At 49.9% G+C, this 27,996-nt stretch overlaps 1 protein-coding gene across 2 annotated transcripts; it reads left to right on the forward strand.

Moving 5' to 3' along the window:
• Positions 1-423: 423 nt before the first annotated feature.
• Positions 424-27,996, forward strand: GRHPR (glyoxylate and hydroxypyruvate reductase). Of its 2 annotated transcripts, none has more exons than XM_078875518.1 (9): positions 424-863; positions 8,530-8,660; positions 10,813-10,885; positions 11,595-11,711; positions 15,909-15,997; positions 16,728-16,832; positions 19,633-19,768; positions 21,384-21,514; positions 25,553-27,996. In XM_078875518.1, the coding sequence occupies exons 1-9, from the start codon at positions 661-663 to the stop codon at positions 25,693-25,695; spliced, it is 1,128 nt and encodes a 375-aa protein (XP_078731644.1). In that variant the 5' UTR covers positions 424-660; the 3' UTR covers positions 25,696-27,996. The 2 variants fall into 2 exon arrangements, with proteins under 2 accessions (XP_078731644.1, XP_078731645.1); XM_078875519.1 differs by having other exon boundaries at positions 426-863; positions 23,990-25,692.

Consider the following 27,996-nt stretch of genomic DNA (forward strand, 5'->3'; position numbering starts at 1 on the left):
CGAGGGCGGTGGGGTGGACGTCGGTCCCCACAACTGCCTCCAACTTCCCAGTAGCAGCAGCTTCCATCACGAGCCTCCACCATGGAGGCCGATCTTGACACCGGTTGACGCCAGGCACACGTTGGGCAAATCTTCGATCGGGGCGATCTCGTCGGGTGTCCGATTGCGTCGCTCCGTCGCAGCCGCCACGTGGACGTCAACGTGGGTGTCCACGTGGACGTCAACGTGGGTGTCCACGTGGACGTCAACGTGGGTGTCCACGTGGACGTCCACATGGGTGATCACGTGAGCACCCACGTGGACGTCCACGTGGGTGATCACGCGCGCCTGCGCACTTAACAAAACGCGTTTTCCATCTTCGCGTTTCTTGGCAATCGAGGCGACCCGTAGAGCCGACTACGGCAAGCGTCGCGGCTCAATTTTTGTTTCGCGTTTATAAAATCTCATTTTAAAGGTACCACGTTTTGGGGCAGCGGTTATACTAGAACGCTTACTTCACGACGAATATCTACGGTTGCCATCGCAGTTATAATTGCACTACTCATTACGCCGTACCCATATAACTGCTTTTGTGTTTGGTGTTGTTGAATTGAGCCGCTCTCTCGCTGCTGGTGGTGGCGTGCGGGGAGGCGGTGCTGGTGGGGGAGAGACTCACGGCGGATGCCTGCACCGCTGCTGCTGCTGCATCGACTACCGCTGGTGCCTCTGCTGCGTCGAGGCGTGCGACCCGCCTGGTCGAGGCTCCTCGCAATGGCGAGCGCTGACGCGACACGCGGAGCGGGGCCGGGGTCGGGGCCCTGGAGGGTTCTGCTGACCCGCAGAATCCCCGACTCCGGGGTCGGGGCCCTGGAGGCGAGCGGAGAGTGAGTGGGGGCACAGTCACGCCGAACCCACACACACTGTACACACACACACACACTGTACACACACACACTGTACACATACACACTGTACACACAGTGAGACACGCACACAGTGAGTGGGGGCACAGCCACGCCGAACCCTCACACACTGTACCCACACACTGTACACGGTGAGACACACACGGTGAGACACACACGGTGAGACACACACACACACGGTGAGACACACACGGTGAGACAAAGATCCCCCGTATAGCCTTAACAGACTGTAGGGGCAAGTGCTGTTAGCGAGCACCTATGAAGGCCAGAACGGTACACGAGGGGGTGGGTGGCCAGCACCACGCCCGACCGCCTTTGTCTCCCCAGTGGCGATGTTTACACACCGCACCAGGTACTCATTTAAGGCTGAGTCGACCTAGGGGAGGCCCAGGACCGGTTCAGATAATCGTCACTGGTGTTGGCCGTGAGCGGGAATCGAACCCGGGTCGCCAGGTTCATAGCGCAGCGCGCTAACCGCTACACTACGGTGAGACACACACGGTGAGACACACACGGTGATCCCACACACGGTGATCCCACACACGGTGATCCCACACACGGTGATTGATTCCACACACACCCACACACACTGTACCCACACACGCACACTGATTCCACACACGCACACTGTACCCACACACGCACACTGTACCCACACACGCACACTGTACCCACACACGCACACTGTACCCACACACGCACACTGTACCCACACACACACACTGATCCTACACACACACGCCGAGCGCCCACACACAACAACAACAACCGGTATTCGGCACTAAGTGGCGGTGACGTCACCACGGCGCTTGTGCCAGGCTAGGTGCACGTTGAGGTGCACGTTGAGGCCACGTGAAGTGTCGAACGCCCGTTGGTAGCAGGTCACGGGGCAGACCCAGCAGGTGCCACGGGTAGACTGAGACGAGTGGCTGATGCACCACCTGTGCCCTCTACTGTGATAACTTGCTGTGCTTTAGCCACCCGGTGCTCCGCTCGTTGTTGTGAGCGTCGCTCCTCCGCCCTCCGTTGTTGTTGGAGGGCGACTGCCTCCAACTGCTCAGTAGCGTCCTTCACGAGCCTCCTCCACTGAGGCCGATCTTGACACCGCTGGTGCCAGTCATCGGCAAGTCCACTCAGCTCCACGTCCTCCTGTACCACATCACTCCATCTCTTCTCTAGCCCGAACAAAGCTGATTGGGCATGCGGTGGCTGGGCATGCAGGCTACATGACCCAGCCAACGCAGCCTTATCTGCCGGAGGAGCTCACCGATGGGACTTTGCCCAGATCTTTCAAGGATTTGTGAGATCCTCACACAATCCAGCCTGGTTAAACCCAGGATGGATCTAGGCAGGACAGCCTAAATGTTTCTACCGGCTAAGATGTTCCATTAGGGGGGTCCACGTTTCACAAGCATAGAGAAGGGATGTAATGACTGGCCGAGAAGACCTGAAGCTTCGTGCGGAGTGACAGTCCAGGTAGCTTCCTCACAGCGTTACACAACCGATAAAAATATAATGCCACTCGACTGATTCGGAGTGAGATCTCTGCTGTCAAACTGGAGCCGGTCATGAGCATACTGCCCACAGTGCCCAGGTATGGGAGACTTTCCACTCTTTCCACAACTGCCCCATTACCAATTGGGAGTTGTGGGTGTGGAGTGTCAAATGGTACAAAATTTCCAGGCAGGTGCTTAGTTTTGGTGGTTCTTATGGTAAGGCCCCACCTCTTCGCGGCACGCGCCAGGTTCAGCAGCAGCGCCTCCTCCTCTAAGCAGCAATTACCAGGTCATCGGCATACATAACATGGTTGACCAATAGGGAGCCATCCCTTGACCGCACCCAGGCATCGATCAGCCTCCCATTGTATCTGTACCAGATGGAAATTCCTCCGGTACAGCCATCGAAGGCTTCACGAACTGTGTGGTCGAAATAGATGTTAGATAATGTGGGAGCCAGAGGACATCCCTGTCTCACCCCAAGGTGTACAAGGAATGACTCCGACTCCCGGCCACGTAGTTTTACCCGCGCCCACTCACCATTATGAAGGTCCTTACTGATCGTGAGCAGAGAGTCAGGGACTCCGAAAGCACGAAGAACAACCCGGAGCCCAGGCGTACTGATGAAATCATAGGCCTTGACCAGGTCAATAAAGCAGAGATATAGATCTTGTTGGAATTCCCTATACCTCTGCTGTAGCAGACGGACGGAAAATATGGCATCTGTGCAGGACCGCCCTTTCCCGAAACCTTAGTGTGCCTGGCAAGGCGATGTTGAATATTCCTTTCCAGGACCTTTCCCGGCACACTGAGGAGTGAAATGCCCCTGTAGTTGTTACAGTCTGTGTGGTCCCCCTTCTTAAAGAGGGGGACCACCAGGGCATCCTTCTAATCCTGCGGAACCTGTCCAGTGGTCCAACTGTTATGATGTCATGTAGGGCAATCTGTGCACAACCCCTCAGCATTTCGCTTCGGAGATCATCTCTGCCCAGTGCCTTTCCTGCTCTCAGACTCTGGATCGCCTTTACTACTTCCTCAACAAATGGCACATCAGCGAGCCACTCACAGGGGGTGACTTCTTCCAATATTTGAGGCACCACAGCCTCAGCAGGGTCATCCCCACTTTGTCCCACGATGTTTTGCAGGCTGAGAGATGTCCCCTTTCCCAGGACCTCATATAAATGTTCAGAAAATCTGCAAACCTGTTCCTGGCGGTCGGAGATTGGATCACCTTTCTTACCCCTAATGATGGTGATAGGTGTGGCGTTGCAAGTTACTCCATCTCCCCAGCAACCCGCGACCACCACCCATCCTTGCAGTGTATCACGGCTCTCCGAACCTCCTTGCAAAAGCTGCGGTAAGCCTCCTCATTCTCTGACGTGGGATGCTGTAGACGATGAGAGTGGGCCTGTCGCTTTTTCTCAGCCAGCCTGAACACCTCTGTTAGCCAGGGTCTCTGGGGAGGTCTGGACCGTGTACCCAATGCAGCCATTGCAGCTACATGAGCCACAGTCCTAAACCTCGCCCATTTCCCCTCGACATCAGGAGGAATGGGGGACGATGCCAACCCCAGCCGTAAGGGATGATGAATTTCTCATTTGCAACTTTCATCAGCTAGCTGAGACCAGGCCACAATGGGTTTGAATGGGGTCCTGGGTGTACACCCACCATCGGAGTGGAAGAATGGCAGGTGTATCTTACAGATGACAAGTCGATGGTCAGTGGGCAGGTCAGCTCCAGTGTAGCTCCTGGTGTCAAGGACATGGGCCCACATCCGCTGTTCCGTCACTATGTAGTCCAGCAGATGTTCTTGCTTGGACCCGGATGTGCCGATGCCGGAACAACGTGTTGGTCATTACAAGCCCATGGGCTGCACAAAAGTCTAGCAGCCTTCTACCGTTGTTATTGAGCTGATCTGGTTCATGCCTTCCAATCACTCCAGACCAGGTGCCAGCATCATGACCATCTAAGGCATTAAAGTCACCCAACAAGATGACTCTATCCCGAGGGGCCTCTATAGCTAGCACCTGTGACAGGAGGTCATAGAAAGCATCTGACTCATCGGCCTTGCCTGCATTCCTCCACGGATGTTCGTCTTCGGTGGGGGCATAAGTAACCACAACTACCACTCCTCGCCTCTGGTTAATGGGAAGGCGAGTCCAAAGTAGCCTGGGGCTTACAGCTTCCCACACCTCACCGCCATGCTCCCACGCTCCCTTCATTCTTTTGTTCAGAAGAAGAGCCACTTCATGTTGTTTGGCAGTCTCCTGCCTCGAGTAGAGGACTGTCCACCCCTCATGGTGGCAGGAGCCAGAGTCAGTCCACCGGACCTCCTGAATACCACAGAGATCCAGGCTGTACCGGTCCAGCTCCTGACAGAGGAGTGGCAGCCTCTCCTCCACAGTAAGTGTTGGAACATTCCACGTGGCCACCCGCAGTTTTATTTTGCGGTTTCGTGTTAATTAATTAAAGGTGGAGGGGTTACCAGCCCTTCACACTCATCCAGAGCCCCCTTTGGCCTCTGTGGTGGCTACAAACGCCATGAGGGGAATGGCCAATCAAAATTTGCCCTCCCATCCATGGCACTGCTCACCACAGCGTTACCGTCCGTCACCAACGAGGAGGTAGGGGGTTGTTTTGCCGGACACACACACGCAGACACACAGCCGAGCCCACACACACAAACACGCGGGACGGACACCACCACGATTGACTGTACCGTGTTTTTCGGATTATAATAACCCCCCCCACCACCCCTTCAGTTATTTAAAGTACGAGTTGGGGGGGAGCGTATTATAGAATAATGTACAGCCATCTGGTATGTGTCTGTGTGTTCCTAATGCCCATAATACAGGGGTTTTTTGGGGGTTAGATATAACAGGACCCTGCGGGGTGGGCTGATAGGAATAATACTTAGTACCGGTACAGGGATATCGACCGGGTATAGAGGAGTTAAAGAAAAAATTACTGTATTCTAGTGTAACGTTAATTAAAAGTGTTTGTTTTGACAAGAAACGCTGTGAGATTTAAAGACCCCCCAACACCACCCTCAACACCACCCCTCCCACCAGCCCTCACCACCCCCCACCACCACCCCCCATCACCACCACCTTCTGCACTAGGCCTCGCGAAGCCTGCCGCACTAGGCCTCGCGCCGTGCTTTTCGTGCACAAATAAGGCGATTAAATGTATCTCGTCTCTGTTAATAAATGTTTCTTGTCTCTGTGTTAAAAAAACGTGCTGCGTTTCAGTAAAGTAATTTTTTTTTAAAGTGCTGCGTTTCAGTAAAGTAATTTTGAAGCGAAGTTGAAAGTTTTGCCGTGATGCGCCGGAAGCGACGGCCATCTTGTTTAATTCACAGATCGCAGGGGGAGCGGGCGGCCATCTTGTCGGACAGGGTCATGCCAAGTGTTTGCAGTAGAGGGCGATGTTGATACACGGACGGACGGACGGACGGACACATTAATCTATTGGTGGTCTGGTCCACTTCGTTCCTACCAGTATAAATGTGTCGTTAAACCCGCCACCACCCGACACAGCCAACTAGTAAGGGTTGTCACGTAAACAGAACGTGCCAATTCATTACTAGTACAGCACACCGGTGTGTTGGAGAACAAAGCAACAACATTTACAATCTCTGTACGACGTTTCGCCAGTAATTACAACAAGCTTCATCATAATGTATGTGTGTGTGTTTGTTGATAGTGCGTGTGTGTGACCAGATTTTGTGTAACTATTGACATACAATTCATAGGCGGCACGCGTTTGGGGTGTGTCTTACTTTCCCGCGTGTCGGCCCCTCCGAGTTACAGCAAAGTCTCGCGGAGAACCGCACAACTACCAACGCAAATTCCCCGACCCTAAATTACCGTCAAATACAGAGCAGTTACCGCAAAGTACCGCAATCGACTGAAAAGTGTCGCAAATTGATAGGTAATTAGGGCCAGGGAGGAGCGCCTCATAATCCTGAGAATTAAGGTATATATATATACACACACGCACACACACATACCTGTCAACCCCTTGTCAGTGCCCTACCTTATTACAGACCAATTCAGACCGCATTGGTCACCACGTGCCCTTATACATCTCAACGTTCATCCTACAAAGTCCCATCACAAGGAGAGAAACACAAACAAATAGACAAAAAACATATTTTTTTGTCCCCTTATTGCTACGGCTGTACGCCGTATGGACCTGAAAACTCAATTTCCCTGTACAAGAATACGGGTTAAACCGTATGGGTTCACACGGTATGCGCACGTGGTGGCCACCAGCCCTGCAGTGTCAAGCATCATGTCAGGAGATGCGTGACAGCAGCTGCCGTGGTGGCGTGGATGTCGCCGGTGCTTGTGGCGATTGCTCCGAAATAGCGGCGCTTGCAGCCACCACTCGGTAGCAGCCAGCCCTGTTGAACATCCCGAGATGCTAGCGCACGACAGCTTCCCCCAACCCAAGCCATAATAACACTGTTCCTAATTGTATTCTAAACCCTATCCATGACTCAAGCCCTGGCTCTAATCATTCATTGCCTTTTGTCACAAACGGGAGGCAGATGTCCTTCCATCTGAATCGCAAATTGACGCTAAACTCTCGGTTTTTTGCAATCACTTCACTTGTAATTGCATTTGAAATGTATTGTCGCCTCTTTCCAGACAGGCACAATGGTCACCCATATATCTGTTTGATGCTTTTGTAACTTAATTCGTTATTGTTCTGTCATCACCCTGGGAATAATCTTCCTGAGCCGCCTTGCACTGCAGGACGTTTATTATTTGGCATTGATTGTGTGGGCATGTGTGCAGTGTTTTGGATTTCTCGTGTAACACGGTTGTTTTTGTTCCAATTACTTTTTGCTTCGGTGCTGCACGTTATTTTCTTTGTGTCTGCTCCTGTCATTGTGGCCCAGATCGCGCTGGCAAATGAGACTCTATTTTGTGGTCTATTGCGCTCTGAACAGTTAAACCAAATCAACTTTAAACTGTACCCCAAGCTTATCTCTACAGCAACATCCATAAATCCAACTTTAAATTAACCTTATCGATATTTCTAACCTTATTCATAACCTCTTAAGTCGATCCCTAGCTGTACTCATCTTCCTCATATTATCCGTGATCCCGGCCCCTAAGGCTGTCCTTATTTCCCATACGTGGTTTTGTCTGCTACCCATGAGCATGCCCATGAGACACCCTTCTGCTACCCATCACCGATTCTGATTGGTGGCTTCAGTTTTTTCTCGACCGTGCGTGCTGCCACGTAGAGGCCTTAGAGCAGAAGTTGCTGCTGCATTGGATCTCGGGCAAAATAGTGAAACTCGCCAACCCACTGGGCTGTGAGGTGGCCAAGAGGTGGTGGCTACAGCAAGTGGATTAATGGACTTGTCTGTGCGCACCTTTTGAGTGTTGTATTGGAAACTGTTTTTTTTCAGAATCGGTCTAATTTGGTTGTATACTATGCCCAAGCAAATTGCTAATTGGAGGTGTGGGGGAAGGACAACAAACTAAACACAAAAATCAGTTCTAAAGAAGTGAGGTTTCAATCTAGATTATTTAAAAGTGCATAGTTCTAAAGAAGTGAGGTTTCAATCTAGATGATTTAAAAGTGCATAGTTCAACAGAAGTGAGGTTTCAATCTAGATGATTTAAAAGTGCATAACTCCATTGGCTTCCTAATATCGGAAAGAAGAGCGTTCCAGGTGGGCGCAGATGCGCATCTGAATTCGCTCGATGCAGTGACCGTCACTGCTACTTCCTCTTACACATCTTTTTCTATCATATGGAAAGGTTACATTTTCAACATATATGTAGATTTCGAGGTTTTATATATATGGGAGAAAGACAGCAATCTTAACACGGTGCTTGTGTTAATCGATCTCTTTCAATCTGAGCAATGATGCACAGTAAGCAGCACAGGATATCAGCTGACTACCGGACATCGACCCAGGATAATAATAACATTATATCTGATTATTCTTGATGTGAAGCTTTCGTGACTGCAGGAATGCATACTCTTTGGTTCTTTCGTGACTTTACCGAAAGAACCAAAGAGTATATCTGATTATGTTAATGATTGCCCCCACCATTCAAGTGTCTGAAATGTACTGGAACTGGGCCCTCGGTGTTGCCCGGCAGGTGCGAGGTGCAGCAGTGGGACAGCGACGACCAGATCCCGCAGGAGGAGCTCCTCCGCCGGGTGCCAGGAGTCCACGGCCTCTACTGCCTGCTCACCGACCGCGTCGACGCTGCCGTGCTGGACGCCGCCGGTAACACAGCACCGCCCGCCCCACGGAGATTGGGGCGCCACGGTGGCTAGGAGATGTTAACTACCTCACCTGGTATACGGGAGGTCGTGGGTTCTATCCCGACCCTGACGCTTCTATATTTGGAGTTTGCGTGTTCTCCCCGTGGTCACGTGGATTTTTCTCCGGGTCCTCCGTTTTTTTCCTCCACATTTCGAATCAACATCGTGCGTTTAGAGCCTTTCGCTGCTATAAATTGCCACGCAATAAGCCACTTCGTTGAGCTATTCTTTCTGACCAGGTCGCTTCTGACAATGATCTATGTAGCTCGGTGGGCCTTACCTGGTAAAATAAATATAGTTTTTGTTTATAGTTTTATTTCAAATCGAATTGCCGTGTTTGTATGTAGAACTTCAAATCGAATTGCCGTGTTTGTATGTAGAACTTCAAATCGAATTGCCGTGTTTGTATGTTGAACTTCTTTCGCACCTTACATAGCCAACCGTGCTCATCTTAGGTACGGGGAGGAAGGACAACAAACTAAACACAAAAAGCCGTTCTAAAGAGATGAGTTTGCAATCTAGATTTAAAAGTACATTGATAAATGGCTAACCATCGAAAAAAGACGGTTATTACATCGTGCACTTTCAGATGCACTTTTGCGGCCGCCTGGAACACTTTTCCTTCCGATATTAGGAAGCCATTGTAGCTATACACTTTAAAATCCAGATTGAAAATGTATTTCTTTAGAACTGCTTGTTTGTGTTTAGTTTGTTGTCGTTCCCCCGCACCTCCGATTGGCTAGTGTACAGTGCGAATGAAGTTCAACATACATGCGTACGGTTGTGAGGATTGTTTTTCAACTCACCGGTGAGCTAAACGAATTAGAGAATTAGAAGATTGTACATGTGAAAAATCATTGGGCTGTGTCAGGTGGTGGACAGTTTCTAATGGCACAGGCATCTGTTATGAATCAGTACATTTGGAATACACACGATCCCAAAGGCGCTACATTTCACAGACGAGCATAGTCTGAGAGTAGTTTCACAGTTGGAGGTAATGCTGCTATGTGGCTTTCTACCCAGTGATGTAATTTGCTAATAATTAGCAAACCTTGGCGGTGGCACCGGCACACATGGCCGATAACGATGACGATATTCCTCGATGATATTTTAGTGGTGTTATCGGACTGACGCGGCATCTCTACCAATGCAATAACTGGCAGTAGAGTGCTGTCGTTTGCAATAAACGATACTGAAAAAAAACACTTGTGGTGTCTACCCAGTGGATTTGTTGTGCTGAAACCAGATGGTGCTGCAGAGGGAGGTTCTGTAATGCAAACATAATTGAATGAAAGTCCTCACTTAAAGTTTGGATAAATTGTAATTTTCTTCTGCCAGGCACGGTGGCAGAAATCTAAAATGCATTGCTTTGGAAGAGTGTTTAGTGGATCAGGAGAGGTTGTGGTGGCTCGACTTGACTACTGTGCCACCATTGTCATGCTAACTGTCTTTACGTGAAAATGTGCGCGTTTTGACTTGTTTTTAAAATAATATTTTTATTATTACGCAAACTATACTGGGCTTTGGTGTGGCCATTACATCCTGTGCAGTTCCAAAAATTAGGTCGAACAATCAAAAATCATCCCAGTAATATGTAGGGATGTCATTTTGGAGGTAATTTTTTCTAGTTTTTATAACACACCTAAACCACTGCACCACCTCCAAAAGATTTTCACTGGCCTCATGTCTTGTAACCGAAAGGTACTGTACTGTACACGTAGAGCCCTGTGTGTCAGTACACTGCTGGATGGCAGCTTCCCCACTGTGGGTTGTGGGAGTTATTTTGACCATACTTCACCATGCTGGTCACTTCAGTCATAGTTATGGGAGCATAGAATCACAGGGCAATTATGCTTCACTGCCACCGGCTGCCAACCACTTAGCACAGCCTCGTCTATAACAACCCGGCATGCGTAGTGTCGCCCATGTAAGCAATGTGCAGGCTCACACCTGCTTAGATTCCGAGATCTGATGAGGTCAGGTGCATTCTCGGTAAATTGGTCATCTATAATATGTATAACGATGTTTTTTTCTATCCCATTAGTTTTTTTTAATTTGAATGAAAAGTGAAACACTGCGGGTTGCTGAGCGCGGTTTTCCATTCACGCGAGCAGGCCCAAGCCTCAAGGTGATCAGCACCATGTCGGTGGGGTTCGATCACCTCTCTCTGGACGAGTGCAAGAAGAGGTGAGCTCGGTGACACCGCGCCTCCGTTACCAATCACCTGGCCGGAGGGGCGGCCTGCTGAGTCGGAGGTGTGAGCGCCCAGTCGGTACTTCCTGATATCGTTAATGATCTCGGCCTGGTCTCTAAAAGCTGTGAAATATATAACGAGTTTTCGGTTCACTCTTCCAATTATTTTTTTTTAAATCAAGGGCTGTGGTTAAAAAAAATATATATATATCCTCTTTGTCCATAGAACAGGCTTGGTAGCGGCTTGCTAAATTACATAGAACTCTTCTGGGCACCCAAAACCGAACATTGTGTTGCTGCTATCATATGATTTGAGTCGAAGGATTCTCCCAAATATGTTTGAAAACTTTCACCGAATTTAATCACAATTCTGAATCGTGTCCGTTACAGTGGACACTGAGCTTCCGTCAGGCGCCGCCGCCTCGAATGCCAAGCTCTGCTTTAACCGGTGATGCTCGCCCTGGTGGTCGTATCGCTCGCCACTCCATCGCAACCCTGAATAGGTGACGTTCTATGGGAGGGGAGAATTACGTGCGCCACAGGTTTGCAGGCACGAGCAACCGTGGCTGAAATGCAAACAAATCGTAGCAGTGTCCTCACCACACCGGACACCACGATGCGCGAGAGGGTTAATTTAAGCGAAGGGCAACGGTGTAACGTTGACGGGAGGTGCTTTGTGTGTGCCGACGCTGTTTCGCCACAGGGGCATCCGTGTCGGCTACACCCCCGACGTCCTGACGGACGCCACCGCTGAGCTCACCGTGGGTCTGCTGCTCGCCACGTCGCGGAGGCTGGTGGAGGCTGCGGCCGAGGTCAAGAGGTGAGGCCCAGGGTGACCCTCCCACAACACGTGGGGGGGGGACAATGAGGGCTTTGGCCGGGCACCAGAATCGTAAGCATTGATTTAAACTGATGACTCGATGCATCATTACCTGCGTACTGTCAAGGTGGCGTGGGGGGGGTTCTTAATTGGGGTCTGCGGATCCCTAGGGTTCGGGTAGGTGGATACAAAATATCTCAGAGGGGTTGTCAATAGCAGCTGCACAAAATACTCGAGTCGTAGAGTTATAGCTGGGGGGGGGGGGGCTGCCGTGCTGAAAAGGGTGAACCGCTCTGTTCTCAGGGACTCGGCGATCCATCTTGCAACCCGACACGTCAACTAAGACTTCACACGCGGGCGTCATCGTGCCCCCGCCGTGTCTTTGCACAGGGGTATCTGGTGCATCGTGGCCGAGTGATGCTAATGGATCTCTTATCACGCCGTATCGCTGTAGCGCTGCGGTTGACGCTCGGCAAAGAGGAATAATTCTGCCACCTGCTGCTGCTTGCTGCTGCTGCTGAGAATGTGATCCGTCTGCATTGGTGAAATGGCCTGACCAGTCGCTCGATGCTACCTGTGCACACTTGAAGCAACGGAAAACTAGGGTGCACAACTGCTGCATTTGCAGCCAAGTAGCATGTTTCCCTGATGCAAGAGCAGCTTCAGACTGGATGGTTGAGCTGCAGATTGAATAGCGGAGGATGTATTCATATACAGTGAACAGAACTGGGTGGTGGTATGGTTATGCATGCCAGTAATTCAGCACTGTGGAGGCGAGGGTTGGTGAATTGCACACATTTTTCAAAAACTCCCTTCCCGGGCGAGTCGAGGTGCCATATCCTGGCTCGCCAGGAGAAGGTGGCACAGCAAAGTGTGGACTAATATCGTCTGTGTCCCTTCTCTAGAGCAGAGAGTGTTCCCCTCTCACTGGCGTGGGCTTTCTTCAGGCGCACCAGTTTCATTCCACTTATATATAAACACTCAATAATTGGCCGATAACGCCTTAATATAAAGAGAACTGCAGAGCTTTGGCAATTGTTGGTGCCAGCTCAATGCCTGGCTGCTTTCTAGCTGAGCTGTGGTTCCACAGAGTTTGTGAGATGCAGTTTAACACGTTGGGTTTCGCGACCAATATCATCCATAATAGAGGTTTTTTTGGTTAAATCGCGTAAATATATAAATGTGTCATTAAACCTGCCACCACCCGACACAGCCAACCAGTAAGGGTTGTCACGTAAACGGAACATGCCAATTCGTCACTAGTACAGCACACCGGTTGTGTGTTGGAGAGCCAAGCCACGACATTTACAATCTGAGTACGACGTTCCGTCAGTAATTACAACTAACGAGTTTTCCCATTTGCCTTTGAGTTTGCGGGTCGCGGATTTGCCGATTGCGACTATTTTCAAGAACGTAAGCCCCGCGATGGGCAAGGGTTTGCTGTATTCGAACTGTTGATTGTAAGTTGATGCTTAATAGAGCATCTTGCGAGTTTTAATTACCTGCTACTAGCAGTTTATTTAATACGATTTCTCTAACTTGTATGTATAATTTACAGTCGTGTATCAATCCGAAACTGGCTGAAGGCCGTGTTGGTCATGTGGACTGACCATATTCACCACATGGGAGAGTGCTCGTCGGTGGAGAGGGAAGCCCAGGACAGGTTCAGATATCACTCGCCGCTGACGTTCGCTGCGGTGGCCAGAAATCGAACTCAAGATTGGCAGGTCCATGGCGCAGTGCGCTAAACATTTTGGCACTGCTACACCCAAGATCAAATAACTATTTACAATTCTTGAATGTGACACATACAGGCAGTCCTCGTGTTGCTGAAGACCCGACTTACGGAAATCCGACTTTACGGAAATGCTTCCATAAATCGTGTAAACAAAAATGTTCAGCATGCGGAAATGTTTGCGTTTGTTACGCAAGCGCAAATGGCGCAGCACGGTGAGATCGCGGATGAACACCGCGGAGCGAGATGTCAGGTGGCTCACCTTGCACACCTCACTCCACCAAACGCCGCCTTCACGAAGCCCGAGCTGCACTAGGATTAAGGAATTTTTCGTAGCGTTATGTAATTATTTTCCTTTTGTATGATACCGAGAGAAAACGAACTAGTAATCGGGTAGGGGAGGCGCAACTATTTCCGGCTGTGGGATTTTATCTTCATTTTGGGGGGAAATGTTTCAGTTTCCGACATACGGAAAATTCGGGTTATGGATCATTCTGGAGAACCTAACCCTTCTGTAACCTGGGGACTGCCTGGACAGAATAATGTGGCTTAATGCTCCTTAGATTAATAAAGTGAAAGCCCATTTAAGATGTGTTATCAAATCATACGCCTTTGATTAGCTCGGTTGGCTACGTACGGTACGAAACAAGTTCAACACACATACATCTGACCATATTCAGTTTTGGCAAATATCAACGTGATATTATTTGTCAATTATAACCTATTTTTACAATCTGTTTGTGATAATATTCGGTTCTGTGATACGGGCACGAAGTGGGAATAGTCTGGTGCGTGTCACACCGCAGGCTGTGTTAACAAACACTTTGTAGATTACTCTGAATTTTGATAATTCGTTCCATGCATTACTGGACAGCTGCAGGAATTTGACCTTGGACGTCAATGCAAACTGACTCGGTGGGGAAGCACACTGGCTTCAGTGCTATTGAGAAACAAATTTGACAAACATGCCAAAACTCGGTGTCTCCGTGTGCACAAACGAGCGATGGGCAGTGCCAAATGCGCAGAATTTGTAATGTGCGCAGTTCATGTTTACCAACCCCCCTCCTCCCATTCTCGAGCCCCCCACCCCCCCCCCCCGTAGTGAGAGAGAATTATTCGGAGGCATGGCAAACCACCGACGCATGAGAGAGCAGTCAGAATCTGCGTGCGCCAATGATCGTCCAAGCTCTATGGTCCTATAATGGAATGGTTGGTAAGCTCATATCAGTCGGAGTCCCAGAATCGGTTGATTATATGTTGCGTTCCACAGAGAGACGTATATTAAGTTCAGCACTTCAATAGCAGGGATGATGGTCGATAGTCGATGGTCGAGACGAATGAAAGAGTGGCAGCCAACGAATCCGAATTAGAATATTTATATGGAGGAATCCGATGAGCTATGAAGCTCTTTTTCACAGATGTTCAGTAGGAGGGAACATGCTCTTAACCACGGAGATGGAGCAATAAAATTAGCCATATGGATTGTTCCATTGCAGGACTGCAAAAATGGTGTCAGATTGAGGAGGCCTTCATCTGGCAGTAAATTGATCATGGCTGATAACGACAGTGATGATTTTTTGTGTTTACTTTGTTGTCCTTCTGCACCTCCGATTAGCACTGTTGGCTATGTACGGTGTGAAAGAAGTTCAACATACATAATGGTGGCAGCCTCTTCACAAGAAAACCACTGCTAACTCGTCACAAAGTGGTACCCAATACATCAGTCCCACGAGGGTGATGAGCTGAGTCAACCCCTTGATCTTGATTTAAAATCCAATCATGATTTGAGCTGCCTGCTCTAACAGGGCTATACTACTACTACTACTACCCTGCTGGATACAGGTGCAAGTGTAATAGCTAATTTATGAGCAAGACAATATGTCACGTAGGTGTAATATCGATGAATCTCGCGCGGCAAGCACAGTGCTTTGGCAGATAAGCGCTGGAACAAACGCAGAAGCGGTGTTGCCGGAGACAGGTCGTTTTGAAAGCGCTTAGTGGAAGCGGAATGTTTGACGAGTTAAACCCCGTGGCGGCGGTGTAAATAAATACGCGGCAGCGGCACAGCCCCTCTCAGTGGTGGGGTGTAACTCAATCCTACGGCTCTCCGCTGCGATCTCGGGTCGTGCCGCGTTTTGTTCGGCACGTTGTCCGACGTTTCGCTCCACGTGCTTGGGAGCAAAATGCCTTGACTCCCCCCCCGCCCCCACCCCGCCCCCGGGTTCCTGACGATGTTTGCCGGCATGCAAAGCGAAACGCCCGGGCATCACGGCCGGGCCCAAAGATAGCGCGTCAGTACGACCCCTTGAATACTGCGGAGGGCTGGACAGCAGCGCGTCCGTGAAGACCCACACAGTGGCACGTAACTCTGTAACTCAATCCTCCTGCCCCCCCCCCTCCACCGCACCCCCCACCCCCCGTGCCACCCCCCGTGCCACCCCCTTCCCACCCCCTTTTCCCAGTGGAGGATGGGGCACGTGGAAGCCCATGTGGATGTGTGGCCAGGGTCTGAGTGGCAGCACTGTGGGTGTGGTGGGGCTGGGCCGCATTGGTAAGACTTTCGTTTCCCCCCCCCCCCGTGCCCTTTCCCCCGTGCCCTGCCGTTTATTGGGTCCAGATGAAGGTTGTAATTTGGCCCCAAATCCACGCGTGGTGGCACTCAACTTTGACCTGCATTGGGGTTTGGGGGGAGGGGGGGTTGGTGGATTAGGAGGGTAGTTCAGGTCATCGCTGTTACACGTGAGGCACCCACCTGCTGTGTTAGGAGGGGAGCCTTGCTGATTCCAGCGCAAGAAGTAGGTTGTATATGTATGTTGAACTTCTTTTACACCGTCCGTAACCAACCGTGCTAATCGGAGGTGCGGGGGAAGGACCTCAGCCCATGTTCCTAAAGTGAGGGTTACTTTTATTGGAGGTCAACAGCAGTTTGGGAATATTGGCCCCCCAGCATAGAACGGTAGATTTTTCTCTGCAGACACAAGGTTGTCAAGATCGATGACCAGTTCATTCTTGTGTACTTCAGTTTCCTCCCGCGTTAAACAGTCCGTATGCTTGCACTTCTTAATTAAGCCGATTACTTTTATCAATTGCATGCCATTAAATGTACTTCTATGCGCAACGCTGGCTGTTGACCCTCGAAAGCTCGGATTGAACGAGGCTCGGATTAAACCCACAAACAGAGCGGCCCCGGTGGCCATTTGTTGCCTTGTGCGTCGTCGTGAACATCGCAAACCCCCCTCTCGTGTCTCCCCCCCTCCCTCCCCCCCCCCGCGTCGTCCCAGGGGTGGCGGTGTGCGAGCGTCTCAAGCCGTTCGGCGTGCGGCGAGTGCTGTACACGGGACGCAACCCAAAGCCGGACGTGGAGCAGAGGCTGGGCGCTCAGTTCTGTGAGGATCAAACATTCATTTCCGGATTGCAGTTGTAGTACGTCGCAGCAGGACACAATTCCAAAGTGGCCCGGCTAGCCGCAAATCCACGGACATCGATGCAGAAGTTGGGACTGCTACCACGCACGTAGTAGCGCCGTAATGGCGAGATGTTAACTACTTCGCCCGGTATACAGGAGGTCGTGGGTTCGATCTCAACTCTGACGCCTGCTGTATATTTGGAGATTGCGTGTCTCTCTCCGTGGTCGTGTGGACTCTTCTCTGGGTCCTCCGGTTTTCCCCTCCACATTTAGAAACGTGCATTTAGAGTATTTGGCTACTATAAATTTCCACATGATAAGCCACTTTGTTCAGCTATAATTTGTGGCCAGGTAGCGTTTGAAAAAGAACTATATAGCTCAGTGGGCCTTTCCCGGTAATTTTTCTTTTTTATAGTTTAGGCTTTCGCAGTTGTGCTGTGTAGCCCTCCGATGGGTTTGTGGGTCATACCGTATAAATTCAGTTTGTATAGGAGCTCCAGGCATGTGAAGCAAAATCGTCAGACGTCGAGCTGTTATTGCCCCAGCATATGGACCTACCTCATCACGTTCAGATGCCACTCACCTGAGAGACGACACAGCACGTCAGTTTATTCACAGTGCCGAAGCATTCACAGGGAAGCGGCATTACGTCGCGACGGCGTTTGCAGGAGATCCGTCGTCCCCTGCGAGAGCTGAGCGCAGAGCTGTGTGGCACCAAGTGGAGTAAAATCCTGGCAACTTTCTCCACCGCCTGTGGCGGAGAGGAGAACAGTGGCATGTGCAATTGTGTGACTCCGCGTCCTGCCAAGAGATTTCCTGTGGAAGCGGGCCGAAGACGGAATGGAGCAATTTTGCAGCCGTGCGAGATGAGAGGGGCCTAATGAGCTTCGTTGCCTCGCGGTTAGAAGAGCATCTGCCTGGCTTTCTCAAGGCAGATGTGGGTTCTTGTTCCCGGGCCAAGAGCTTAAAACAATTAATCGCCAACTGTTGCTCAGTTCCACTACAAAGGTAAAAAGTTAGAAGTTTTTCTTAATAAACAATCGAGTGGTGTATTGGCCATCTGGGAAGCAAGTTAACGTGAAGCTGCACTCACATTAGTGGCTGGATGGCGCTGCGGTTAGAGTGTTTGACGAACGAGCGGAAAAGATGCAAGTTCAAATCCCGGTCAAGGATCGACTCGGGCCATCATTATTATTATATCTGGATCATTACAGTTCGTGAGAAGTGGAATTTTCGACAGTGGCTCAGGGCTGCACATGGGAGATGAGCTGTTGCTCATTTGTTCAGAGCCATACTGATTTATTTCCAAGTGCAGACACAGAAATGCCTGCAAACTGCAGAAGTGGCTAGTGCTTAAATGCAAACGAACATAAGTACAATTCAAACATGTTAAGTTACATCTTAAAACATACATTTCAACAATCTCAGTTTCCTACTGTGCTTCCACTCTTTAAAGGGTAGTGCTTAATTATGAATCTCCGAGCTGTACTGCGGGTCATCTGATCCACAAGGAATGTGTGTTTGGCTCGATGTGCGATCGCTAATAGATTTAATGACCGGCTACGGTTCAGGCCAATTAAGATGACGCCAAGGAGGGGGGGGGGGAGACCTTGCTTCACTCAACGCACCGGTCTGACCTTTAATCACGGGGCAGTAGAAAGACAGGTAGCTTTTGCCTAATGGCACGGCAACTGACGCCACAACCCCAAAATAGGCTTAATTATTTCCTTTGAATATGCAGCCTTCCGTTTGAGATCCTTCCCCCCCCCCCCCACTCTCTGAGAGCTGCAATACGACCGCCCGAATATTACTCGGCATGCTCCGTTTTTTTTCTTTTCTTCGGGGTTGGAAACTGATTAAGCTGGGGTCAGTTCAATCTCCACGTGCAGGAAATGCTTTGAGAGTTTGCAACGTTGGCGAACACGCCAGCTGCATTTTCACTCGCAGCCCTGGTTTCCCGATACCTGCTGCTGTGATTGTCGTGCACGGATACATTCGGGTTTAAAATCGGGGCTTTCAATCGCACTGCTACTTGACCGGTGTTCCCGATTTGTAGTTCGTGCTGCCTATCCTCTTGTGCATCTCAAAGTCAGTGTCCTCGATATTCCAATGAGCAATGAGGGCTTCTACCCATTTTCCTTGGAGGCCCTTAGCCAGTGATGTAGAATCCACATGCCCCTGGTTGGATGCTAGTCCCTCTGTAATGTGACCACTGTTAACTTCCCACAAGGTCGTTTATAATTGTCTTCAACCCCAGAGCAGTAAACGGGGAAGAAGCAGTGGTGCAGTGGTTTGTGCGCTTCTATATTAATCCAGCGTCCCGAGTTCGATTCCCGCTCATGGCAACACCAATGACGAGTGATCGCTTCACCAAGCTTGGGCCGCCCCTTCCAACATCTGCAGTGATCGATGCTGCATGCGGAGGCCTTCACCCGATATTGGGAAGCCACTGGAGCTATGCACTTTTAAATCTCGATTGAAAACTCATTTCAAACTGATTTTTCTATTTAGTTTGTTGTCCTTCCCTCGCACCTCGAATTAGCACGATTGGTTACGTACGGTGCGAAAGAAGTTCAACTAACATACATCCAGCAGTGGTTTGACAAATGTAAATTCTTATGACGCTAAAAAGTGGTCATAGGCCGACACGTGATCAAGATGTGCGCTCGCATTGCTTTAACCACAGCACCTCCGCCCTGCTGGGTGACTTTAGTTTGCGTCCGACGGGCCTTGATTATTTTCCTTGTTGCCGGACGTGCCGCCGTTGCCGCCACGCGCAGTGCCGCTGCAGGAGCTGCTGCGGGAGGCCGACTTCGTGGTGGTGAGCTGCGCGCTCACGGACGCCACGCGGGGGCTCTTCGGCCGCGAAGCGTTCGCCCGCATGAAACGCTCCGCCGTGTTCATCAACATCAGCCGGTAACTTCCTCCGCTGCCTCCTGATTAACCTTCGAGACAGTTTTCGGGAGGCTTTTCGACCGAGGTTGAAAGTGTTCGTGGCATCTGTCCTTGATTGTAACAGGCGGGCACGATGACGCTCGTAACGATGTATGTCCATTGGCTTTCGTTCGCACCGTACATAGCCAACCGTGCGTGCCAATTTGTATTGGAGCGATGATCCGATAAGCACGAAACCTGAGTGCAAAGTCGCGTTGCCATTAGGCACTTGCCCGCTAAAAAAAACGGCCAAATTGAGCTGTGTCGCCCAAAAACATCAAAATGAACGCCGGCGCTAAAAAGGAGCCGCAAATCCAGTGCCGAAAGAAAAGACATCACGTGACGCGTGGCGTCATCTCGCCGCGTCGTGCGCGGTTTGACGTCGTCTCATTGTGCAGCGTGAAACGTGACGTTACGAGAAATGGCTGAATATTTTCGAGGACAAACACGTTGGAAAACATTACAGAAACCATGCATGTGCATGCCATTCCCTATTTTAACAGTTTTTACCACGCACTTATTGCACGAAAGGGGGGATCTTTTTGACGTAAAATGGTCTTTCACATTCCATTGTTATGCAGCCAAAAATGTACTTTGATAATTCCCCGCACAAGTTTTGAGGCAGTTGTGGCAATTTAGTTATTTGCTTTATGATTCATCGGTGAATATTCTTACTGCGTGCATTCGAGTTCCCCCCCCCCCCCCCAATTCAAACATTATTTTTATGGCTGCTGATTGGGTTAGCCCACTTAAATATATAACTGTGTCATTAAACCCGCCACTACCCGACACAGCCAACTAGTAAGGTTTGTCACGTAAACAGAACGTGGCCAATTTGGTACAAGTACAGCACACCGTTGTGTTGGAGAGCAAAGTCACAACATTTACAATCTGAGTACGACATCTAACCCAAAAAACCTGTAATATGGATGATATTGGTCGCGAAAGACTACTTGTAATACTGGCTCCTTATTCATTACATAGTTTCTCCATTAGACACAACAACAAACCCAAAGCCTCTCTCTGCCCAAACAATCATAGGGCAATTCTTGTCTCCTGTTGGCAATGCTGAGCCAGTGGTGTAAATTCCTCATTCCTGTGGTTGGAGGCAGCAAGTGTCTGTTAAGGCAACCGCTGTCAATGCCCATTACCAAGTGGTAATTTTTTTTTTTTGGCCGCGGATGGATGATGATCGAGTCGACCACAGACCGGGATTTGAACTTGCAGTCAAGTACTTTGACCACAGCGCCACCCGGCCAGGCTTAAACACGAGTGAGTGCTATGCACTAGATACAGAGGCCACTTTCAAATCTCTATTGATGTCATTGTTTTAACTGTGCATATTACACCGCAGGATGGGGAGAGATGGCTAAGACTTGCGGAGCCCTTCATCCAGCAGTGTATTGATCATGCTGATGATGATCGTGCGCGTACAATTTGCACCATTAAAGGCATCCTCCCTTGCGTTTTTGTTTCTAATTAACTTAGCCCTTTAAAAAAATCGCTGAGGAATTTTGATATTTCCAACACGTGTGCTTGGGTTTTTCCCCGCTCTGGCTCCCGCGGAAAGATTTTTGTTTTCGTTCGTCTGCCCCAGGGGCCTCATCGTGAACCAAGATGACCTCTACGATGCCCTGAGGTCGGGGGAGATCGCGGCGGCCGGTCTGGACGTAACCACGCCGGAGCCCCTGCCCACCGACCACCCCCTTCTCAGCCTCAGCAACTGTGGTACGGCGTTCCACCTGTCCACTATAACGGCCATAGCCTAAACATAACATAGACATATATATTATTGTTTTAGATTTTAGGGCCACCGTGTATCTTTTTTATGCTGTGGTCACATCTCTCTTGATTAATCTTGTAATAATATTCTGGAAGGGCTAGACTGCTTGACTATTGGACTATGGCCTACTCTGGGTGAAGCAGTGGTATAGTGGTTAGCACGCTGCGCAATGAAACCCACAGCTCTCCGAGATTGAATCCCAGCCATGTCTAACATCGGTGGTGAGTAATGTCTCCACGGGTTCTGAGCCTCTGCCCCTCCATCAAACCGCACTGTGACCAACGTGGTGAAGTTTGGTCCAACAGCGACCAGGACTGACACAGTGTGCAGGAGGGCTTCTTCATCCAGCATTGGAATTGCGAAGCGCTGTGAAGTTTTATCTCAATTGAGAAAATGCATGACCCGAGCAGGATTAGTTCAGTGCTTTATGTTATTTATTTATTTGTTTCCACTCGTTTACCTGGAAGGCTTCAAGGAGTCTCGGGAATTTTTTTTTTCAGCCGCGTCCTGCCAAGCGCACCCCCCCCCCCTTCTTAGCTGCCCAGAGAACTTTTTAATTCCCAAGTAAATTTTTCGAGGATCTGGCCAGGTAGCACCCGACTCGGCACCGGGTTGCAAGTTCCAGATCCCGATTGGGAGTCCGTAGCGCCTCATCCATCTGGAGCCTCCCCTGCCTACTTCTCACCCCTGCCCTCTCATCTCTGCTTTTTGTGTTTAGTTTATTACCCTTCCCCCCACACCTCCGATTAGCACGGTCTGGCTACGTACTGTTCCGAACGAAGTTCAACATACATACATCCATCCATCTCGCCTTACTCCGTCCACTCTCCCGCTCGAGCAGCCGTCGCTTGCTGTCGAGCCCCGCCCTGGTCACGCTCCGCTCGGAGGAAGGTCGCTCAATCTCCTGCACTGTCGCCATTGCTGGAACTCCCCTCACCCCGCCGTCCGTGCTGTCAACACCCTGCCCCTGTTCCAGTCGAGCCTCAAGATCCCTTCCTGTGTGTCCCTCTGCCCATGACGGACCGCCTCAACCTGTAAACTGACTCTGCCCAATGTCTCTGTATTTGCTTCTCGAGGTGCGGTCGCACTTGGGCACTCAGGAACAAGAAATTGCTCAGTGCAGCCATGGAGACACTTTAACATTTGATTGGTAATCGATGTATCTGGCCAAGTAGTGCTGCAGCAGGATGCTTTGCTTACAGTGGGAAGAAGGTTGCAAGGTTCAAATTCCAGTCATGCATTGATTCAACTTTGGTGTGTAAAATTGAATTATGTGACAAAGTCGCGATGCTCTTATATCTGCAAGTGGCCTCCGCTCAAGTAATGTGGAATTTCCACCGCTGGCTCAGGGCTGCCAATGGAGACGAGCACCGCACAAATACTCATCTGAGAGCGCGGAGACACTTTGAGGTTTGACTTGTGCCCAGGGCACTCGCTCACAGTGGAATGCTTTTTGACTTGATTGAGTACAAGATGAACTCTCCAGGGGATTGCCAGACAAGTAGCGATGGGCGCATCCCGCACTTGCGTGCGCACGTGCACGCGTAGCCACCCACGCGTAGCCACCCACGCGTAGCCACCCACGCGTAGCCACCCACGCGTAGCCACCCACGCGTAGCCACCCACGCGTAGCCACCCACGCGTAGCCACCCACGCGTAGCCACCCACGCGTAGCCACCCACGCGTAGCCACCCACGCGTAGCCACCCACGCGTAGCCACCCACTACCCAATAGGGAGGTCTTCATGACCCCAAATTTGGCCATGGGTCCCACCCCTAAAATCTCCCCGAGGTACAGCCCACTCTTCGTGAGACAGAATGTCCCTGGCATTACCCCAGTGCCAACACGAGCCTCACATGTTTTTGCCCCTTCTTTATAAATGCTGGCTACACCGCCGCGGCGCTCATCACTAATTGGAGAGCGAGGCAGATTTGGTCCGCGCATTGAGAAAATAAACAGTGATGTAGAGCGTCGAATGTCGATAATAACAACGCTTGCATGTGTGTGTGCACACACACGCTCAAGCACACACTGGCGCAGCGGCGGCCGCACTGCGCGATGAACCCGGCGACTTGAGGTCGACTGGTGGCCATGGCTGGCATCAGTGGCGGGTGATATCTGAACTGGTCCTGCATCTCCCCCGGGAGCCTCCCTTGCTTATTTACCCACCAGCACTGACGAGCATGGGAAAAGTATGGTCAAACAACCCCCATCACTGACATAGCAGAGGATGTCCTTCATTTAGCAATGGATTAACGAAGGGCTATAAATTATAAACAAGCTACTATTCTCCATAGCCTAGAAATGCCACAGTGTGGTCGACTGGGTCATGTGGGAGCCGCCATTATGTGTGCTGATCCCGATTTCAACTCTGACCCCTGTAGTGCCCTAATCCCGATTTGAAACTCTGACTCCTGCAGTGATCATGCCGCACATTGGGAGCGCCACGACCGACACGCGGAGCAAGATGGCTGTGATGACCGCGGAGAACCTTCTGGCCGGACTCAGGGGAGAGCCGATGCACGCTGAGCTCACGCTGCCGCTCTAGCCTCGTCGCCGCCGCTCTAGTGTCGTCGCCGCCGCCCGCCCGCCCGCCCGCACGCGGCGACAGCATTCGGGCTTGGCGCTGCTATCTGAGCAGATGCCCGAATCAGTTTAGCGACTGCTGCGTCCACAAATAACCCGATTGTTTGTCCCCGCTAATTACTGATTTCGTCATAGCTCCTCTAGGACAACTAACCCAGCGATTGGCGATGGTCATGCTGCACGGCGGTTAAAGGGACGAGTGGTTTGAGCCGGGAGCAGCACTATGTGAGCGCAACTCCACAATTAATTTCTGGCTTTTTTAATAGATGTGAATACGGAAGAAACTGGGAATCTCTTAGTATAACAGGATCATCAACTTATGCACTTCGAATAACCCGTGCCAAGTAAGCATTTTACATGCTCTGAATATTTCTCATCGCCCTTGCCAAAAATGTTCCCTCGTAATGTCCATCACAATTTCCTTGCTGATGACTCTCAACTGGATGTCCCCATAGACTACACAAACCCAACTTCGCTGTCCACTCTCGCGTTCTGTCATCTCGGATCGGTTCGAAAACTTCCTCCAGAAAAATTTTGCCAAAAACTCGTGTACGCCTCATCATCAGAATCTGAATCTGTATTGATACTGGAGGAATCCGATGAGCTATAAAGCTCCTGTTCACAGATGTTCAGTAGGGGCAGGTCAGAACGTTACAACAACAATACAAAAACACGATGGTGCAAAATATAGGGAAAGGTAAATAAATTACTTTAACAAAAATATGCAAATAAAACTATGAACTATTTTTTTTATCTTGCCAGGTAAAGCCCACCGAGCTATATCGCTCTTTTCAGAAGCAACCTGGCCACAAGTGATAGCGCAACGAAGTGGCTTATCATGTGGAAATTTACAGCAGCAAAATACTTCAATTGCCACTGCCAGAATTGTTACCCACACGTGTAAATGAGACAAATCGCACCGATACTCCAGTCTCTCCAGTGGCTGCCAATGTAAACGCGATTTCATATCAGTGTCACCGTATTCATGGTCCTCCATGGACACTCACCGCTGCCTACTTCTCTCCTCTCACTCGACTCCTCCCCATGCAATTTCTGACCTCCTCACATCTCACTCTTTTACCATCACGTGCTCTCCCACCTCTCCCTCTCAACCTTGTAACCATGAGCCGTGTGATGAACTGATTCCGCTATTGGGACTGTAGCAATACACTGGGCTGTCATAGGAATTTCAGTCGCACACCACGTGGGCGAAAGGCAGTGAGGGCACTAGAAGAGAGGGAGCAATTGACCTCTTTGTGGAAGCTTTGTAAAGGTTACACGAATCCCCCGCTGTAAGTGACCACGTGATGCGTTGTTTCAAGTGCATGTTGCCAATTAATTAGGGAACGTATTGCCCTATGAGTGTTAACGTTTTGCGTATGCGTTCTTTTTTTCAGAAAATTGCGCAACATTTTTCGTGCTATTTATTTTTGTCAACGAGGAACGCATGCGGGCGAAAACGGGACTGATTTACGATGTAATGGCTCTACCGTACTGTACACGCGCGGTGCCGACCACCGAAATTCCCTCCGGCCCGTGATCGGCTTCCGTCTACCAGCCCGCCGTTTCGCGTGACCGCTGTGCACGTGCGCGGCAGAAATACTGCGTAGCGTTAGGTCAGGGGGTCGGCAACCAAGTGAAGAAGAAGAGACATTTCTTTTGGCAATGCAACGTGAATACGAGACGGTGGGTCCCTTAAATAAAGGAAGGCACGGAGCAGCAGTCCTTCAAGAGGCACCGCACGCGGCGCCGACCCCTGCGCGAGGTGACGGTCTTAAAATAACTGCAAAAGGCTTGGAAAGATCATTGCAAAATGCACAGTAAACGATGATAGTGTCTCTGGCAAGAGAAGGCAAAGTATGAATCTAGAGGTTAAATTAGAAGCTTCGAAGCGTTTTAAAGCAGGTGAAAGGCAGTCGATATTCCAAGAAGGCGTGGCTTTCGTCTGCATAATAATTCCACTCCCTCTCCACCCCAAGAGGCCTCGATCAGAAAACTCTTCAATCATCTCTGGTAAATTGTATCGAATTATACGCATCGATTATTGGCCAACATGAATGTAACCCTTTTTGTTAACAAGTCTGTGCGAAATGAGAGTTTGCTGCGAGTCATTTCGAGTTTAAGGAGCATTTCTTAGGAACCGCATCCCTGACGTGTCGCGGGGGGTTCCTGTACAGGGACTCCTCTACTTACAAACAGCTTGGGTTCCAGAGGTCTGTTCGTAAGTCGATTTGTTCGTAAGGCGATTTGTTCGTAAGTCGATTCCACAAATGTTGTACGGCGTGTACACTAAACACGGGGAATGGCTTTAAAAGTTGTATTGTCTAGTGTAGATGTAGAAGCCACTGGTTCTTCACCTTCTGCAGATGTAGATGCTACTGGTTCATCATGTTCTGCAGATGTTGATGCCACTGGTGCTTGACGTTCTGCAGACGTAGATGCCACCACCGCCATCTATTGCGCGGCGGTTGAACTTACGACTCTCGGTCCAAACAGGCAACTGGACATACGGACAGGTTTGTTCGTATCTCTGAAAGTTCGTAAGTCGAATGTTCATAAGTCGAGGAGTCTCTGGACTCGCACTGCCCGTATATTTGCATGGTTCATGCCCGGGGTGGCGGGTGATGGAGGGGAGCATGACGTGAACCTGGCTTCTGTGCTGTGAGATGTGGTTAATGTCATCGTGCAGATGAGCGGGGTGGTGGTGTGACGTCACCACGAGTTGCGTGGGTAGTCGGCGTCAAGCGTGATGACGTCACCATTCAGCCCAATCACGTGACATTACCGTGGTGAAGTCATAGGCTTGGTACTCTTAAGGTTTTTTCGGTAAAGTCACGGTAAAAAATAAAATATTCTTTTGTTTCTATTAATTTTATTCTTCACGTTCTGCGGATAAAATAAAATTAATAGAAACAAAATTAAAAAAATTCTATTAATTTTATTTTTGTTTCTAGTAATTTTATTTTTTACCTACGTGACTTTAGCGAAAAAACCTAAGAGTATGAATCCTTGCAGTCACGAAAGCTTCAAATCTAAAATCATAGGCTCGGCTCAAGGGGCGATGAGGTCGTGCCTAAACGTCGGGGGGCGCGGTCAATGGGCAGAGTACTCCGGAGGGCTTTACTATTGAACGTCGTGGTTCGCGAGCCAGAGCGCATCGCCGTAGCAAGGCAGAGCACGGTCTGAGGAGCTGCCTCGTTGAGCGTTTTCGTGGACGTGTCAAAATCCATCCAACCGGAGGCGCCACACGTGACTGAACTCTCCATGGACGCAACGCTCACACTCATTGGCTGAGCACCACCCGTGCAAGGCACTCCGTGTTGCAGTGTGCCATTCAATACGAGCCTTAGAGCACCATGGAATTGATGGCGCTCTATGCATTAAATATGCATCAATGGGGGAACCCATTTTAACCGGTAGACTTTTGCAATGAAATGCGACTCACTCTTCTGGAAGATTTCGGCTCCCATTGGTTTGTTGGAATTGATTTTTTTTAAAAATGTGGGTGCCAAATGTGTTTAATTAGGGAAGACAGCAATTGTCCGTGAATATCCTCGGCACGAGAAACATTTTTGGCTTGATGCGTGATTTACTCTGACCGAACCGTTTCAGAGATACAGAGCATGGCGGATGGACGGACACATTTTTTTTATAGAGATGCCGGATGATAACACAAATATTCCTAGATTAGGTGCAGAATATTGTATTGCCCCATGTCACCATAAACAACTTTTAAATCGGTATCGCTTTACTAAAGGATTAATTTTGTTCATGCAATGTTACAGCATTAATTTCAGATGTGATGATTAACAAGGCAATAAAATACTACAGTCGTGTGCAA

This window comes from Lampetra fluviatilis, chromosome 41, assembly GCF_964198595.1.
Source record: "Lampetra fluviatilis chromosome 41, kcLamFluv1.1, whole genome shotgun sequence".
NCBI lineage: Eukaryota > Metazoa > Chordata > Hyperoartia > Petromyzontiformes > Petromyzontidae > Lampetra > Lampetra fluviatilis.

What these genes read in the sequence shown, in the direction of transcription:
- GRHPR (XM_078875518.1), top strand. Translation starts at nt 661, where the DNA reads ATGCCTGCACCGCTGCTGCTGCTGCATCGACTACCGCTGGTGCCTCTG. An exon ending in CTGGACGAGTGCAAGAAGAG is followed by an intron (nt 10,886 to 11,594) that starts GTGAGCTCGGTG and finishes GTTTCGCCACAG; the next exon opens with GGGCATCCGTGTCGGCTACA. An exon ending in GCTGCGGCCGAGGTCAAGAG is followed by an intron (nt 11,712 to 15,908) that starts GTGAGGCCCAGG and finishes CCCTTTTCCCAG; the next exon opens with TGGAGGATGGGGCACGTGGA.